The sequence below is a fragment of the Aspergillus lentulus genome, assembly GCF_001445615.1.
Source record: "Aspergillus lentulus DNA, contig: Alt08, strain: IFM 54703, whole genome shotgun sequence".
Classification (NCBI taxonomy): Eukaryota; Fungi; Ascomycota; class Eurotiomycetes; order Eurotiales; family Aspergillaceae; genus Aspergillus; species Aspergillus lentulus.
The window spans coordinates 601,180-615,990 of record NW_028322118.1 but is presented as its reverse complement, the minus strand read 5'-3'; the positions used below and the strand labels follow the sequence as shown (position 1 = coordinate 615,990).

Below are 14,811 nucleotides of genomic sequence, written 5' to 3'. Positions count from 1 at the left end.
GGAAGGGACATGGCTCCGTTAGAAGAACAAGTAGAATAGGACTCCACACTCCATCTCCCCCAATCCCGAAACAAGATAGACAATGAGAGGGGGGAATACGTTGACAGCGAGAAGACCAATTCTGCCGAGGAAAGGAGAAGGAAGAAATACAAACATCTCAGGAAGTCACATAGCCCGCTCCTTCACATAGGCCGTGATGGGTCATGAGTGCACAACACTAAATCCACACAACATGGGAATAGCTAGCTCAGAGAAGGGGAGGGTAAACACAGATGACGACAAGGAAATGGGTAGACATAACAAGAAAATAAACACGAACTTTTTCGACGTGCCCGACAACGTCAGCAGTGACGAGACGTGGTTCAGGAATCTAGGCCGACGAAAGATATCACGAACCAAAGAGAAGGTGGAGAGTAGAGAGGATGGCAGAGGAGAAAAAAAGGCCGGCCATCGACTTAACCAAGAAGCAAATGCTGAAAGCATGGAGGCTGTACCGTCAGATTTGTGGCATCCGAAACAAATGACAACTGACGAACCCCTACTTCCCCCTGAAACCAGCGTAGTAGTACTCGGCTATGAACGATGACATGAATCAGGGTATCGAGAAATCTATGCGAATGTACGTCCAGACTGTCCACGACGGTTGTTGCGTTGCCTCGAGCTCACAGTGCTCCAGCCTTCTTCATCTGCGGCAGCCTCGGCGGGCTGAGCAGGACCTCCGCTTCGCCAGTTACCGTTCGCCTTGCCAGCGGGAGCCTGCTTCGAGGCCTCATCACCCGCAGCGGCGGCAGGAGCTTCTTCCGGTTGCTCTTGTTCGGCAGCACCGCTTTCATCCTCACCGGCCTGCCGGAGGATCTCGAAGTTCTTTCCGCCTTGAGGAATCTCCATGCTGTCCTTGCCGTTGGGATCGGCGGCTGGCACAGGCTTGTCGCTCTTGGCCTGCTCTTTGGATTGGCGCTGCTTCTCGGCTTTCTCGGCCTTGGCCTTGTCTTCGGCCTCCTTCTTCTGACGGAGCGCTAGTTGACGACGCTCCTCAACTTGTCTCTCTCTGGCGGCTGTATCGATGGGCCGAGCACCGCCGAATGGGCTAGCCTTCGAGTCAGTGCTGGCAGCGGGGCTGGACGGAGTGTCGGTGACAGTCCGCTTCTGGAGGTTCAGCTTAGGGCGAGAGGCGGGAGCGGCGGGAGCGGCGGGGGAGGCGGGAGTAGCGGCGGGAGAAGGAGGGTTACTGGGTTCCTTGGCAGGGGCCTGATCGGGGCGCATTCTGGCTCTCCATGAGTTATCGAGTTCGGCGGCAGTGGGTGCGCGCTCCTGGAATTCGCGGCGCGGGGGTCTCGAGCCATCCTGAGAGCGTCCCTCACCCCAAGCGGGCGAGCTTCTTCTGAAACCGGGGCCTTCGTTGCTGCTAGGACGGCCACCTTCTCTGACTGGTCCAGTCACCGGAGAAAGAGGACCCTTGCGCTCCCAGTTGCCGAAATCGCGCACCTTTCCATCCGACTCGAAGTTGCGACGACCACTGGCACGTTCGCTACCGGCATCGGAGAGGTTGTCGAGGTTACGTCCAAAAGTCGAGCGGTCGGGCACACGACGGGGAGGTTGCTCGGGCGCGGGCAAGGGGCCCTTGCGAGTCCAGTCAAGCTCCTTGACATCACGCTCTTTGGCTGTTGACGGCAGTCAGTTTTTTTCTTGCGCACAGAATGTGTTGAACATGCGAGAAGTTACTTACGGGGCTCAGCGATGCTGACACGAATCGCTCTTCCCTGAAGGGTGGTTCCTGAGAGGTCAAGGGCCTTCTTCAAGCCGTCGACGGTCTCAAATTCAACATAGCCGAAGCCCTTGGGGCTTCTTGTCAACTTATCTTCAACGATACGGACGTTCGTCACGCCACACCCAGCAAACAGGTCGTTGATATCGGCCGAGGTCGCCTCAAAAGAAAGGTTTCCAACGTGAGCGGTGTAAGGGGGTTGAGTAGGAAGTGGGAGAGGCTCTCTGATCGCATATCCACCACGGTCTGTGTCACTCTAGAATCAGTCTGTATTCTTAACAGATTCAAACCGGGAGCCATACCATTAAAGCCATTGCCGAATCCACCGGAAAGAGGGCCAGCGCCCCGGCGGTCACCTCCGTAGCTGGGCTGGGAAGGAGGAGCTATGTATCTTTAGCCTTGTCATCCTTATCGCAAGTGGAAGAGACTATCGGCGGAAATGTATCACGATAGTGCGCCTAGTACATACCGGCTGCAAAGTCCTGAAATCAGCGAAAATCATCATTTTTCCGGAGTGGTTCATCAACGACAGTTGCAACTTACAAGGCAAAGGCATATCCTCCATCTCATCGGCCCAAGAGCCAAGGCCTGTTTCGCTTAGCACCGCCCATCCCCGCGGGGAATTTGTGTGGGAACCTACTTTCATCGGCCAGGAAGGTGCCGATAGACATCTTCTGGGCTTTCTGCTTTGCGGGCGCTGCATCGGATACCGTCAGTACTCATCATCATATTCGACGCATCTGATTTGGAGACTCATGGGATGCACTGAAGGAGGGGTCCAGGGTGGTACATACCCATGATTGCGGTTGTGGAAATTCAGGAAACGCGCCAAGGACTTGTGCGCGTCTCAGGCAGGATGTTAAATGGTTCTAAATAGGGTTATAAGAAGACTTCCAGACAGGAAGATAAAAGCGATTTCAAGAAATGACGTCTAGTTGTTTGAACAAGTAGACGTGTGATGAATTATTGCAGGTGACCTCCGCAGTTGAAAGGACAGAGGGGGGAAAGTAGGTTAATCCGTGAGGATAATTTTTAGTATGACGCTAGAAAAGTCAGCCTCAGGAAAAAAAAAAGTGGTGGTGCGGCTTCCGGCCTCGACCCAACCCCAGGGCTTTGTCACATCCGTGCTCGGTGTGCCATCAAGATATCCTGGAGAGGCAAGATGCACATTTTTTCCTGATAGTAAAGCAATTAATTACCTAGCTATTACTGATAATCACTATAAATCATACTTCTAACTTTGTTTCAAGATTGATCGGCTCAATGCAAGTCATCTCGAACCAATCCAGTAATACAGAGTACGGGGAGGGAAGCTTGTGCCCTTAGCCCAAAGCGGATTATTATCCTGCAGGCACACCAACAGGATTCTGAGGCTCAGTAGTATAGACCAGTATCTACAGAGTGCAAAGTTGAGAGAGACTAATAAGGGCATGATGCGACCATTAGAGGGATATACGTTTCCCACTAATATTCGACAGCAGAGGTCCCTGGCTGGGTCCAGGGGTAGGTGAAGAGGCAAACTGTACCTATTACAGGCACAATGTGTATGGTTCAATCAAGATGGTTCACAAGCAGATTGGTCCTACTTTTTTGGTGCCTATCCTTTCTCGAGTTAACCAAAGCAGTTTAAAACTGTAAATAGAGTAAGGTGAAACACGGCTGAATCCTCTCTAGTAGCATTTAGATAGATGATCGATATCTGGATCGGAAATCGAGGTAGAAAACCCGTCTGCGAATGACCGGAGGTCACGTGAGGTTCCGGCATATGAACATCTCTGATAGATAACAGCATGTTTTATCATTTAAGTAGCCAACCACAGCGGCATGCTTCGAATATACATTCCCTGGTCAGTCGCAAGATGAGCGGACAGAATGGTCAGAGGCCTGTATTAGGAGAGAATGTATGGTTGGCGTCACTAAAAGCAGGAGCTTTGAGCGGTGAGTTCTTCACTCTGCCCAACCAACCCGGAGACTTGCCCTCGAGACCTTCAATGGTCCAATACGACGGGTATCGTCTGAAAAGGTGCTGACTTTTGCCATTCAGGTTCTGCTGGCCTCGTTTATGGAGGCATCTCCGGTGTCATAAGGTCTCCTCATCCTGTAATCCATTCGATTTCTTGCGGTATTCACTGGTTTGCCTGTGGGACTTCCTTCTGGTGTACGTCGTATTTCTTCCATGTCCGGTGATGTTGGATGCTCATGATGCTGAATTACTTGATTGCAGGGCTGAGGAGTAACATTCTAAGTCTCCACTATGAGGATAGAGCCACCCCAAAGCAGAGAGCATATGTCAGCGCTGTCTCTGGTGGCATCGCTGGCGGCGCCGTGACTAGATTGATGGGTACTTGAATTCCAAAGACTGCTTGAAATGTGCGACTGACAAGAAATTACAGGTGGTCGTCTCATCCCAGGAGTTGTCGTATTCTCGCTGCTCGGCTACCTGGGACAGAGATCTTACAATGCTATCGACTCATGGCAGATGGAACATGCAAATACCCCATCGAAGCCAATTCTGCAACGAATAGCAGATTCCAAATGGATTCCACTCAAGACCCTCTCTGATGACGAATACAGGGGAATCTTGAGCGAGAAACTTCTCAGCATTGAGGCTGAGATAGCTATCATCGACGAAAAGATCGAGGAGCTGGAGAAAGCCAAAGCAAACGGACAGAACATGACGGGACTGGATCCTTCATCTAGTAGATGATCGTGTTGCATGGGAACGGGGCAAAGACGTCTTTTATTATAAAAAAGGGAGCAAATTGTAAGATAGCCAACAGCTGGAGAGTGTGTCACCATTTTCTGTTGGCAAATGTTCAATACTTTCATCGAGGATAGTCAGCCCAGACCTGTAGGGCCACTTACCTGTATATCATAGCTAAATGACACTAAAGCGTAAGAGAATTCTTTTAGCGGCATTTTTGATAGTACATAGACGAGTGTAATAAGAAAGCCCTGATTGAATACGGGGTAATTTATACTTGTATTGGCCTGATTATATAACAAATCCTACCCCTGGATGTAGTAGTTAATAGCACTTGGGAAAGGAGACATGTCATATAGAGGGGCCAGTTTGGTAGATTATAAAGATCGGCAGCAATCCTAGGTGCCTCCTATTCCTGTTTCCCAGTATGGGTTTATATATGTGTTCATTGTTAGGCAAGTCCAAAGCTCTATGATTTTTTCAGGTCAATGAGGCTCCTTTACGGAGAGTAGTAACTAGGGGTGATCAACTCATTGCCGAAGCATGGGAAGAACCGCACATCCAATGCTGTATGACGTGCTCTAGTCATTTCCTGAGATGGTAATCTATCTTCTGCGACCCATATTATCCTGGATAATAATCCACTAGATTGTTAGAGTTCGCCAGTTGACCCCAAGCAATAATGCCGAGACAGCCGATCCGCCATAGAGCCAAATACTCCGTATTCGGTATTCCATAGTTAGTTAGTTAGCTTTGACCAAGTGGGCGGGCTTTCCGCTTCCAGATTATTGTTCCCCCCGTTTGCCCGCAACCACCGTTTGGCAGGCCTCTTGTTGGCTTGTTGCTGACATTATTATTCTTGATAGTTTGACAGATGATGGATCTATGGTTCAGCCGCTCCGGTTCTATCAATCACCTTATGATCCCTCCTTACCATCATTCTATATCCATCACATTCTGAATCTGTTCATTCTTGTTCGAAGCATGCCTGGCTTATCACGGTCGAGCTTCTCTTCGGACACTTTGCAGGCCAGTGCGCAATTCTGGTCTTACTGAGACCTGTTCCTCGCCGACTCCGAACGCTTGTGAAGAATTGCTCGTATCGCGGGCCATTCCTCAAGGCAAGAATAATTCTAGCCTAGTGAGGTCGGCGACTTTTTTTTAATATTATAACTGTCTCAAACTATTCGCAGGATCGGCTAGTATCTCGATGATCTGTGCCATCAATCCCCTGGCCTTGTTCGACGGATCGGTCTCCCTACTGGTCGCGAGACGCGATGACGCTCTTTAATCCGACGACCGTCCTCGTGGGGTTCCTCCTCCTCTACCTTTCTTCGTTCCTTATCTTCGCCATTGTTCGAATCGCAACGGGGGTTTCTATTCAGCGAATCGGCTATTTTTCCCTCCGCCGCATTGCCTATGTTCCGAAAGAAGGGATACAAATCGAACTTCGTGGCTTGGGATTATCTCTACATCCTCCGTCCTTCGCGCAACCGACATGGCTGAGTCTTCGCTTGACGGAACTGAAGGTGACCGTGAACCCTTCGGCTTTGGGCAAGGGGGGTAATAGCAACACAGCAAAGGCGGATGTGCCTGAGCCTCAAAGCTCTTCGGACGTGGGGGATACTTCGCAGGATGGAGGGGAGAGCAGCCCAACACGATCTCGGCGGAGCAAGACGTGGAAGACACTCACGCGGATGAAGGAGCAGGTCAAGAGGCTACACAGAAAGATACACTGGCTCAAATTGGTGGACGTCGTTGCGGTGAATACGACGATCAACTTCCTCGAAGCCGGCCAATTCCAGATAGGATCGCTCTCGTTGGCAGTGGACACCAGGCGGAAGATGGTGGACCGGGCAAAGGTGTTCCGCCGAAAGAAGGATGAGTCTGGTGAACTATGCCCGGCCGAATGGATCATGAACGTGCAAAACGTCCTTCTCGCGGTCGATGGCAACGAGCCGGCTGAGGTTCTGGATCATGTCCAGGTCAATATCCACGGACTCCTCCATAGTGACCGCGACGGACTCAGGGATACCTCTATTGCACTGAAAATCGGAAGACTTCATATTCCATATGACGAATTAGCAACTGTCTCGCAACGGATTAAGCAGTTCCGGCGGTCGAGGAAGGACCCTATCGTCCATGACACGGATGACGAGATATCGTTTGCCGACTTTGTCGAGGAGTTGGACAGACCCGGTAGTCGTGACGATGTGATTGTGCAAACGGTTGCTGATTCGAAAGAATTTGCAAGCTCCCTGCTACGTGGCATTCGGGAAATTCAACTGGCTTTGAGTTTCTTCAGACTGTCTCGCATTGTCCAGCCGTCTTCTGCGGGGCAGAAATCGGTCTACTTGAACGTCGTATCCCATGAAATCGGCGTTGACCTGCATCGCATGGACCAAAGGAGTCCCGAACATCGCATGTATTTTCAGCGGGACGACGTCGCACATCAGGCTCTTCTGGCCGCCATATCTCTGTCAGTAAGCTTGGACGATAGCTCGGGCGAGACGGACAACATCGTATACATCCCTATGGCTACTACAACAATTAAGACTACTCTTCCTTCCAAAACCGTGGGCTCTTTCGATGATCATAATGCGGAGGAGCGCAACACAAATATCCTCTTTGCCAATTTTGTCGTCACCTCTCCCTCTCTCGATCTAGAACCACACCATCTTGACCGACTTCTCGGTCTGGTTCAAACCCGAGCATCCTCCTCGCGCGGAAAGAAGCGCGACAATCATCGACTGATTTCGCGGCTGCTCCCGAAAGCGAATATTAAGCTGTCTGTGCATGAACCTGTCGTTCGACTCGTCCTCCCCATAACTAAAGAATCAGCCGGCTCTGATGATGACTATAATCTTCTAATCTCCTCCATATCCGCTATAGCTCTCGATATAGATTCTTCACACTCGTCAGAAGGTGGAGTACATTACTCTCTCTCGTCAGTTTACCGGGTCGCAGATCACAGGCTGTACTATCAGACCCCAACCGGGGTCAAGCACAATCTGCTGACCACAGAGACCCTGGAACTTAAGGTCCTCCTCAACGCGTCACCAGAGGTGTGTGTGATCGCTACGGGGACACTGAACACATGTTCCGCCCACATGGTCAATGGTGAGGTCAATCGCGGCATTCGTCAGGTTGTCGAGCAATTTCGAGCCCAGATGCAGAACAGGAGAAGGGCCTCGATGGCACGCCAAGAAAGGAAACCGAGCGTACTAAGGCGTATTCCGCCATGGTTACTCAACTTTCAGTTTGAGGCCACGGGCCTCAGTTTGGAAATCGCTGGAGTGGACAGTACCGTCTCAAAGCTTTCCCGGGGAGTTTCATTACAAATGCAATCATGGACTGCAGAATACAGAGCCCAAAAAGCCGAACCGACTCACATCAGTCTCGTACGGCGACGCACCCCAAGTCACTCCACCATTGGTGACGAATCGCCGTTTCGATTTCCTCCAACATCACCGCCCAGACAAATTCAACATGGTGCTGCAGATGGGAGACGGCTGGCTTTCCACGCCCGTGGCTTCGAAGGCTTTGTGATTGAATCTGAAGACTACTTGGAACCTGAGCCATTCTTCTCACTTCCCCGATTTGAGGTTGCCCTGAGCACCCAAAGTGACCGTCTTGGTCCTATCTTCCATATCAGCTCGGTCCTGAAGGGTATCTATTTGCAGTACTCGCTTTATCGCTATTACTGTCTCGGAGTGGCGCTGTCTGTTATTCAGGATGCGTTCATTCAACTCCCTACAGAAGCACCAACCCAGCCACCGTTCGGATGGCAGACGAAGGATTCTGCAACCTCGCCCTCTGCTCCACGGCCACCCCTCACAAGAAACGAGCTCATCACGGTAGATATCAGAGCTACAGTCGTTCAAATCAAAACGTTCTTACCTGCAGATCCTCCAATGATGCTACAGATATATGGATTGGCGGCTGGGTCTCACCGTCTGTCGTCTCCTTTCGTGAAGGCGCAGCTGATTCGCTTACATGCCGAAGCCCCCAAGCTCAAGGGTGTTTGGGCTAGAATTATCAGCATGAATAACGTCAAGGTTGACCTGCGCAAGTTCAAACTAAAGCAGGGCTCGAATTTCGTCGAGGAGAAGTCAATAGACGTCTGGGCCGACTTTGTCCGCATAGGGATCCCTCATCACATGATCATGCATCGTGTCTTCGACAACTGGGTCAACACTGCTAAAGCTCTCAAGCAGCTCCATCATCGCTTCAAGAACCGTTCATCAGAATTCGTTTCAGCAAGAGATCCAGAAGCGCCAAAGAAGGTCCCACGGATCTCGCTGCGGAGTAAAGCTCTATTATTCGAGCTAGAAGATGATGCGTTTGAGTGGAAACTAGGTTGCATCTATCGGACAGGTCTACTTGAACAGCGACAACGTTTGGCGCGAGAGGAGGCGTTTGAGCTCAAGGTTCAGAAAATCAGGGAGTCAGGACAGCATCGGGCCTCATCCAGGTTGAGAACAAGGTCCAGCCATCGGACACTTCGCAGCGAACGGACAAGCCATGAGACGAAGAGGAGCAAAAGTGCTGATCCGAAGCCTCGCGGCCACGTTCACGATACGAAGGGTGGACGAGGGAGGAGATTCCGGTATGATACAGAGGGCTCGGCTTGCCTGTCTTGCGATTCCAAAATCTCCGAGGAAAAGGCTTGGTTCCGTCTCCAAGAACACAATGCTCGATCTTGGAAGCAGAAGATCGATGCGGCTTTTCGGTTTCAAGGCAGCTCCATCAAGGAAATCCGGAATCTCTTCTCTGGAGCTGATGAGCCACCTGATGATGCCACTGTAACCGAGAAAATCCTCGCCATTCCAAACAGGCCTGGTATCATGTCAGCCTTGATAACTGACCTTAGTCTAGTCATAGACAAACCGTCTTTCCCTATTGAAGAGTTCCCGTCATTTCTCCATAGGCTTGGAAAGGGAATCCCCCTATCCACACAATATGCTTTGCTCGTTCCAATGAGCTTCCACCTGAACATGGGCGAAGCTCGGGTCAACCTGAGAGACTACCCCTTGGACTTGCTGCATATACCTGCCTTACGTCCGGGCCAGTCTCCCAGACTCTCAAGTTGGTCGCTGCGGACGGATTTTGTTATAGCCGAAGAGTACCGCGACTACAGGTCGTCGAGAAAGGTACAGCTAGAACTCGTTCCATCAACCGAACTTTCGGATGGAACCACGAGTCCTCCCTTCTTGATTGATGTGTGGCGATCTGTGTCTCCTGTCAAGACTTACTCCGACCCTACCATCGAAATCAACACCAGCCTTCCGACAAGCATCTCCTGGGGTATGTCATATCAGCCTGTGATTCAGGACATGATGAAAATCATAGAAGGCTTCACGAAGACTGAGATAGATGCGTCTGAAAGAGTTGGATTCTGGGACAAGATTCGACTAAGTTTCCATTCGCGCATACGAGTTCTATGGAAGGAGGACGGCGACGTTCACCTGCGCCTCAAAGGCTCTAGGGACCCATATGTGGTAACTGGTTTCGGAGGCGGCTTCGTCATGTGCTGGAGGAAAGACGTAAAATGGGAAATCCACACCAGCGACGATCCGAAGGAATTCATGAGTGTGACAAGTGGGGAATATGTGCTGGCGATCCCAGACTACAGCAACGAGGCTCGATACGCACAAGAGGCCACCGCGCAGGACTTGGAGAGCAGTTCTTCTTCAAGCGATTTCAAGAACGCAACACTTTTCAAGAAGGTTGTGATGAAATTGTCAGGCGACGTCCGATTAGTTGCTGGCTTGGTCTTTGAACGTAACGTAGACGGGGACAAGCGGTCGTTTGAGTTCAAACCGCATTACGATGTTGTCCTTCGAAATCCGGAGTTTATCGATCCAGAGGAGCGAAAGGCACGTACAATTCATCTTCTGCAGAGTTTTCTGTCTAACTTTCCATCACAGGACTACGACGCCTATCGTGGATTCCGCAGCAACCACATCCACTTGTCCATCTCGGTCGTCGCCCCTGTGAGCAGGAACTGGGATGTTGACCATCTTCAGCCCTCATCAAGCTACAACGCCGTTCACTTGAGTCCGCGATTCTTCACGCACTTCTTCAACTGGTGGTCTCTATTCTCGGGTGTGATGTCTCTCCCAGTCCGCCAGGGTCCTCTTTGGCCTGGCATCACCAAAACCAGCAAGAAGTTCAATCGCCATCTCGCTACTGTCAAGTACAAACTTCTCCTCGCGCCTCTATTTGTGGCTCATATCTACAAGCACAAGGACCGTGAGGACTATGCGGAAGATGTGGTCACAGCAACAGGGCTGAAGGTTCGTCTGGACAGTTTGAAGCTAGATATCCATCAACGGCGGGAGCAAATCAAGACGGTAGCAAAGGGTCGCCTGAAGCAAACAAAGACAAGCGCAATGCGAATCAACCAAGGCCAATTGGATTTGCAGGCGGCCGATTTCAGAGCCGTCTCAGTTAGTATTGAAGGAACGAATCTCGATGACATACAGAAGAATCGGGACGATATCATATCTTCCTTCCAGCAGCCAGTTCCCTCGGTTGATTTATCACGATTTACTATCCCAGACCAGAACCTTGATTGGGTTGATATGGATGACTTTGTTGAGCTCGATTGGATACTACCTCAAGAGTCCAACCCAAAAACACATATACTTCCTCTTGCGTTCACCCCACGTTTTACCTACTTTCGCCAGACTGATCATGGCGATATATCGCCAGATCAAACAGGGTACAGCCCATTTGGGCATGAGCCCACTCACGACTGCGTTATGTCCGAGAGTAACGAACCTCGTCGGGTACAAATGGAACTGATCAGGGATCGCCTCGCCACCGTTGAAGCACAAATCCGGAACTTCGATCGTCAGATTGGGGAGCAGGAGCTTCGTATGGCAAAGGATGTTGACCAACATTCCGAACTTAAAAAGGAGCACGATGACTTTGTCAGACAGGCTGAATCGCTTGCTCGAAGACGTGCCTTCCTTGTGACTGGGCTTCGTCGCCTTGAAATGCAACTTGCACGTGAAGAGAAAACCCCAATGAACAAGAAGCCTGAAAATTTCGCGAGTGACAGCTCGTTCCGTCTTGGTGCTGACTCCGATTCAACAAACGATGGCAAAGAAGCGGATCTCGACGGCTTGTACTCGTCGCGCAACGATGAATACGCTAGCGACTTCAACAACCGCTTCTTGATCCACAACATGCAATTGAAGTGGAACAACTCACTCCGCAACATTATACTGCGCTATATTCATCAAGTGAGCCAAAGACGAGGTTTCGTGTACTACATGTCTCGCAGAGCCGTCAAATTCATTCTCGATATTGTCGAAGAACAGAACAGAAACAACCAAAGACGGTCCAAGATGTTCAAGGGGTCGTCGAGGCGGCCATCGAATGCGGACACCGACGAAGACAGTGTGGAGGATCGTATCGAACAACTTCTGAACGATACCAAACGCTTTGTCAGTGCTGAGGAACAGGAAAGCGTTGACTCGGGTATCCAGACCCAGCCAGATTCTGACAGCTCTAGCGAGAATATCTCGCCTGAGTTCACTCCACAGAATAGTTACTACTTACGGTTGATTGCTCCGCAGATCCAGCTTCAGAGCGAGAAAAATCAGAAGTCAGTCTTGTTGGTGGCAGCGAGTGGAATGCAACTGAAAGTGATTTCAATCATGGACAAAGAACGTGTTTCAGACGATGTCAGCGGTTTGGTGCAGCGGCGCTTCTCCCTTGACATGGATGGTGCTCAGTTCTTCGTTGCAACTCAGAAGAATCTGATGAATCACTTGCAGTTCTATGCCGGCAATAAGTATGGCAACGCTCCGGGATCGGCATGGCCACCTTGGGTAACGCTCGAAGCCATGTTTGACTTTGAGCTGAATCCTTTCGGCTTCTCGAGGATCATTCAGAAGACTTCTGCCAGCTTGAGATACGACAAATACAACAATCTGCGTCTGAAGTACAATGAGGAAGTGGCAAAAGGGCAATCCAAGCACGTCGGTCCAGATGGTCAAGAGACTAGAATGGATCATATCAGTGTTGACTTTCCTCACTTTCGGGCCATTTGTGACTCGGCTGAGTATTATTCAATGTACATCATCGTGCTGGATCTTCTGCTCTATAGCGAACCGTTGGAGAAGGTCAGAAACGAACGTCTGGAACGCATACTTCTCACTTCGGATTTCAGCGACCTGAGAGGTGCTCCGGAGATGGTGTTCAAGCTGCAGTCCCGCATCCGTCAACTAGAGGAGATCAAGGAGCATTTCCAGATCAACGCCAAGTACCTGGACAAGCATGGCTGGGAAGACCGGCTGGTGCTGGAAAAGGATCTGGCTCAATGCGAAGACGAGTTATTCTTCTTGATGAAAGCCATCACGACATCTCAAAGACGGATCGAGCCGACAACGTCTGGAGCAAATGGAATTCTGAGATGGAACATCTCTGCATCCGAGGTAGTATGGCATCTTATGATGGACCAGTCTCAGCCTTTGGTCGAATTCCAGCTTCGGAACGCCGAGTATGATCGCACGGACAACAGTGATGGCTCGAATCACAATCTCGTGGCAGTTGAACGGATATACGGCTTGAACCTTCTGCCGGACGCCATCTACCCTCAGATCATCGTGCCATATCTTGACCAGGCCAAGAACCTGGACGAACCCGACGAGAATATGATTAGGGTCAAGTGGCACATGTTGGAAGCAGTTGGCGGTATTCCCGTTCTCGATGACTTTGAGGTGTCGCTGTTCCCGCTCAAGATACAGCTGGAGCGCGAGCTTGGTCAAAGGGTGTTTGAGTATATCTTTCCGAATGTTCGCTCCAATGGGTTCGATGGTGGTTTCTCACCTTTCATGATCAAGAACATGAAACCTTTGGATGCCTCGGAATCGGAAGAAGACGATGATAGCCCATCTCCGCCTCCAAGCGCGCAAGGCACCAGCGACATCTCGACCGAGGACCTTTCAGGGTCCAAAGGACCCCGCGCTATTGAGCTCAGATTGCAACCCACGCTTTCGCTGGCAGACGAAACGAGACCTCGTTCGCGTCACAGTTCGTATAACCTCAAGGGTCTTGGCATGACGGCGATACACAAGAAAGAGCAGAAGGACAGCAATCGTCTGGGAGTATCCCAATCAAACCGTCCAGCAACGAGTGCTAGTTCATTGAGCAAGAAGAAGTCAGTTGAGAGCATGCGAATGCTCTCCAGACAGCCTACAGACAAGTCATTCGCCAATGGCTCGAACGCCAACGTCGGGGAGGATAAAGGCAAGAAATTTACCCTGATATCGAACAGAAGCGGTAAATCCAAGGAAGCGCAAGACGATCTATCGCAGATGATGTCTCGCGCATCCAGCTATATGACCCTTGCCCACGTGAAGGTGAACGATGTCGTACTTTGTATGAGTTACAAAGGCAAAGGGGAGCACAACCTCGAGGACATCCATGACTTTGTCTTCCGACTTCCTGTTCTAGAATACCGAAACAAGACGTGGTCCAACTTGGATCTGGCTCTGCGACTGAAGAAGGATGTCATCAAGGCTCTAATCTCACACGCACCCGCGATACTTGGCAACAAATTTTCTCATCATCGACCTTCAAAGCAACAACTGAAACGCTATCGCGAGCTTGCCAGTTCATCTCAGCTCCTTCAGAACCCGGACACTGCATCAAATGCCCCGTCGGGCAAACCCCAGAGCCTAGCGAGTTATGACTCCAACAGCGAACATTCGGAGTCGACATCTCAACGTTCAATCCACTCGGGAACCTCCCCACTCGCGCGATCACAATCCTTAGGCTCAAGTATGCTTAGCGTTCAGGATCAAGGCACACCATTTGACTCGCGCTCTGCTAGTGAAGTGGATGTCGACGCTCGCTGGGAGGTATGTCTCTACAATGTCGTACGAATTTAAGGAACAGTTAGAAGCTAACCACCACCGTAGCAATCGCGTAGGATCGTCAATCCTCCCAACCGACCAATGACGTCGAGCCAAGCAATTGCAAGAGCTGAGACCAAGATTTGGGATGGGCCCGATGAAAGGTACATACCAAGAAGTTCAGCGTCATGTAGGTCTCGTCGCTAATAGATCACTGCAGTCACAAAATGACCATCCGAAGCTTTGGACGGAAGTTGCTGCCGTCGCGAAAATAACGGCCTATCAGAAGTTCAGCTCGCTCAACAGACCAGCCACGACGTTGTGCGACGTCCTCCATTACACCCACCCTCTCACCTTTCACCAACCTGCCATTTCCCTCTACCCTCAATAGCCTCCCTTGGTTGCCGAACTCGTTTCAATATCTGGAATACATTCGAGCGTCTTGCGCTATGGTTCGTCTCTGTGCACTG

General features: G+C 50.6%; 3 protein-coding genes across 3 annotated transcripts; 2 read left to right on the top strand and 1 right to left on the bottom strand.

Annotated features, from left to right (window-relative positions):
* Nucleotides 1-609: 609 nt before the first annotated feature.
* ALT_3464 (translation initiation factor 4B) lies at nt 610-2,563 on the bottom strand (the record flags this gene model as incomplete). Its single annotated transcript, XM_033562511.2, has 6 exons — nt 610-1,661; nt 1,727-2,011; nt 2,068-2,148; nt 2,309-2,353; nt 2,406-2,462; nt 2,560-2,563. 6 exons carry the CDS (start codon nt 2,561-2,563, stop codon nt 610-612), a joined length of 1,524 nt encoding a protein of 507 aa, XP_033418402.1.
* Nucleotides 2,564-3,958: 1,395 nt separating this feature from the next.
* Nucleotides 3,959-4,472, top strand: ALT_3463 (uncharacterized protein; the record flags this gene model as incomplete). Its single annotated transcript, XM_033562510.2, has 2 exons — nt 3,959-4,106; nt 4,159-4,472. 2 exons carry the CDS (start codon nt 3,959-3,961, stop codon nt 4,470-4,472), a joined length of 462 nt encoding a protein of 153 aa, XP_033418401.2.
* Nucleotides 4,473-5,746: 1,274 nt separating this feature from the next.
* ALT_3462 (FMP27 family protein) lies at nt 5,747-14,732 on the top strand (the record flags this gene model as incomplete). The annotated part of the gene is made up of 3 exons (XM_089599581.1): nt 5,747-14,347; nt 14,408-14,505; nt 14,552-14,732. 3 exons carry the CDS (start codon nt 5,747-5,749, stop codon nt 14,730-14,732), a joined length of 8,880 nt encoding a protein of 2,959 aa, XP_089455919.1.
* Nucleotides 14,733-14,811: the final 79 nt, after the last annotated feature.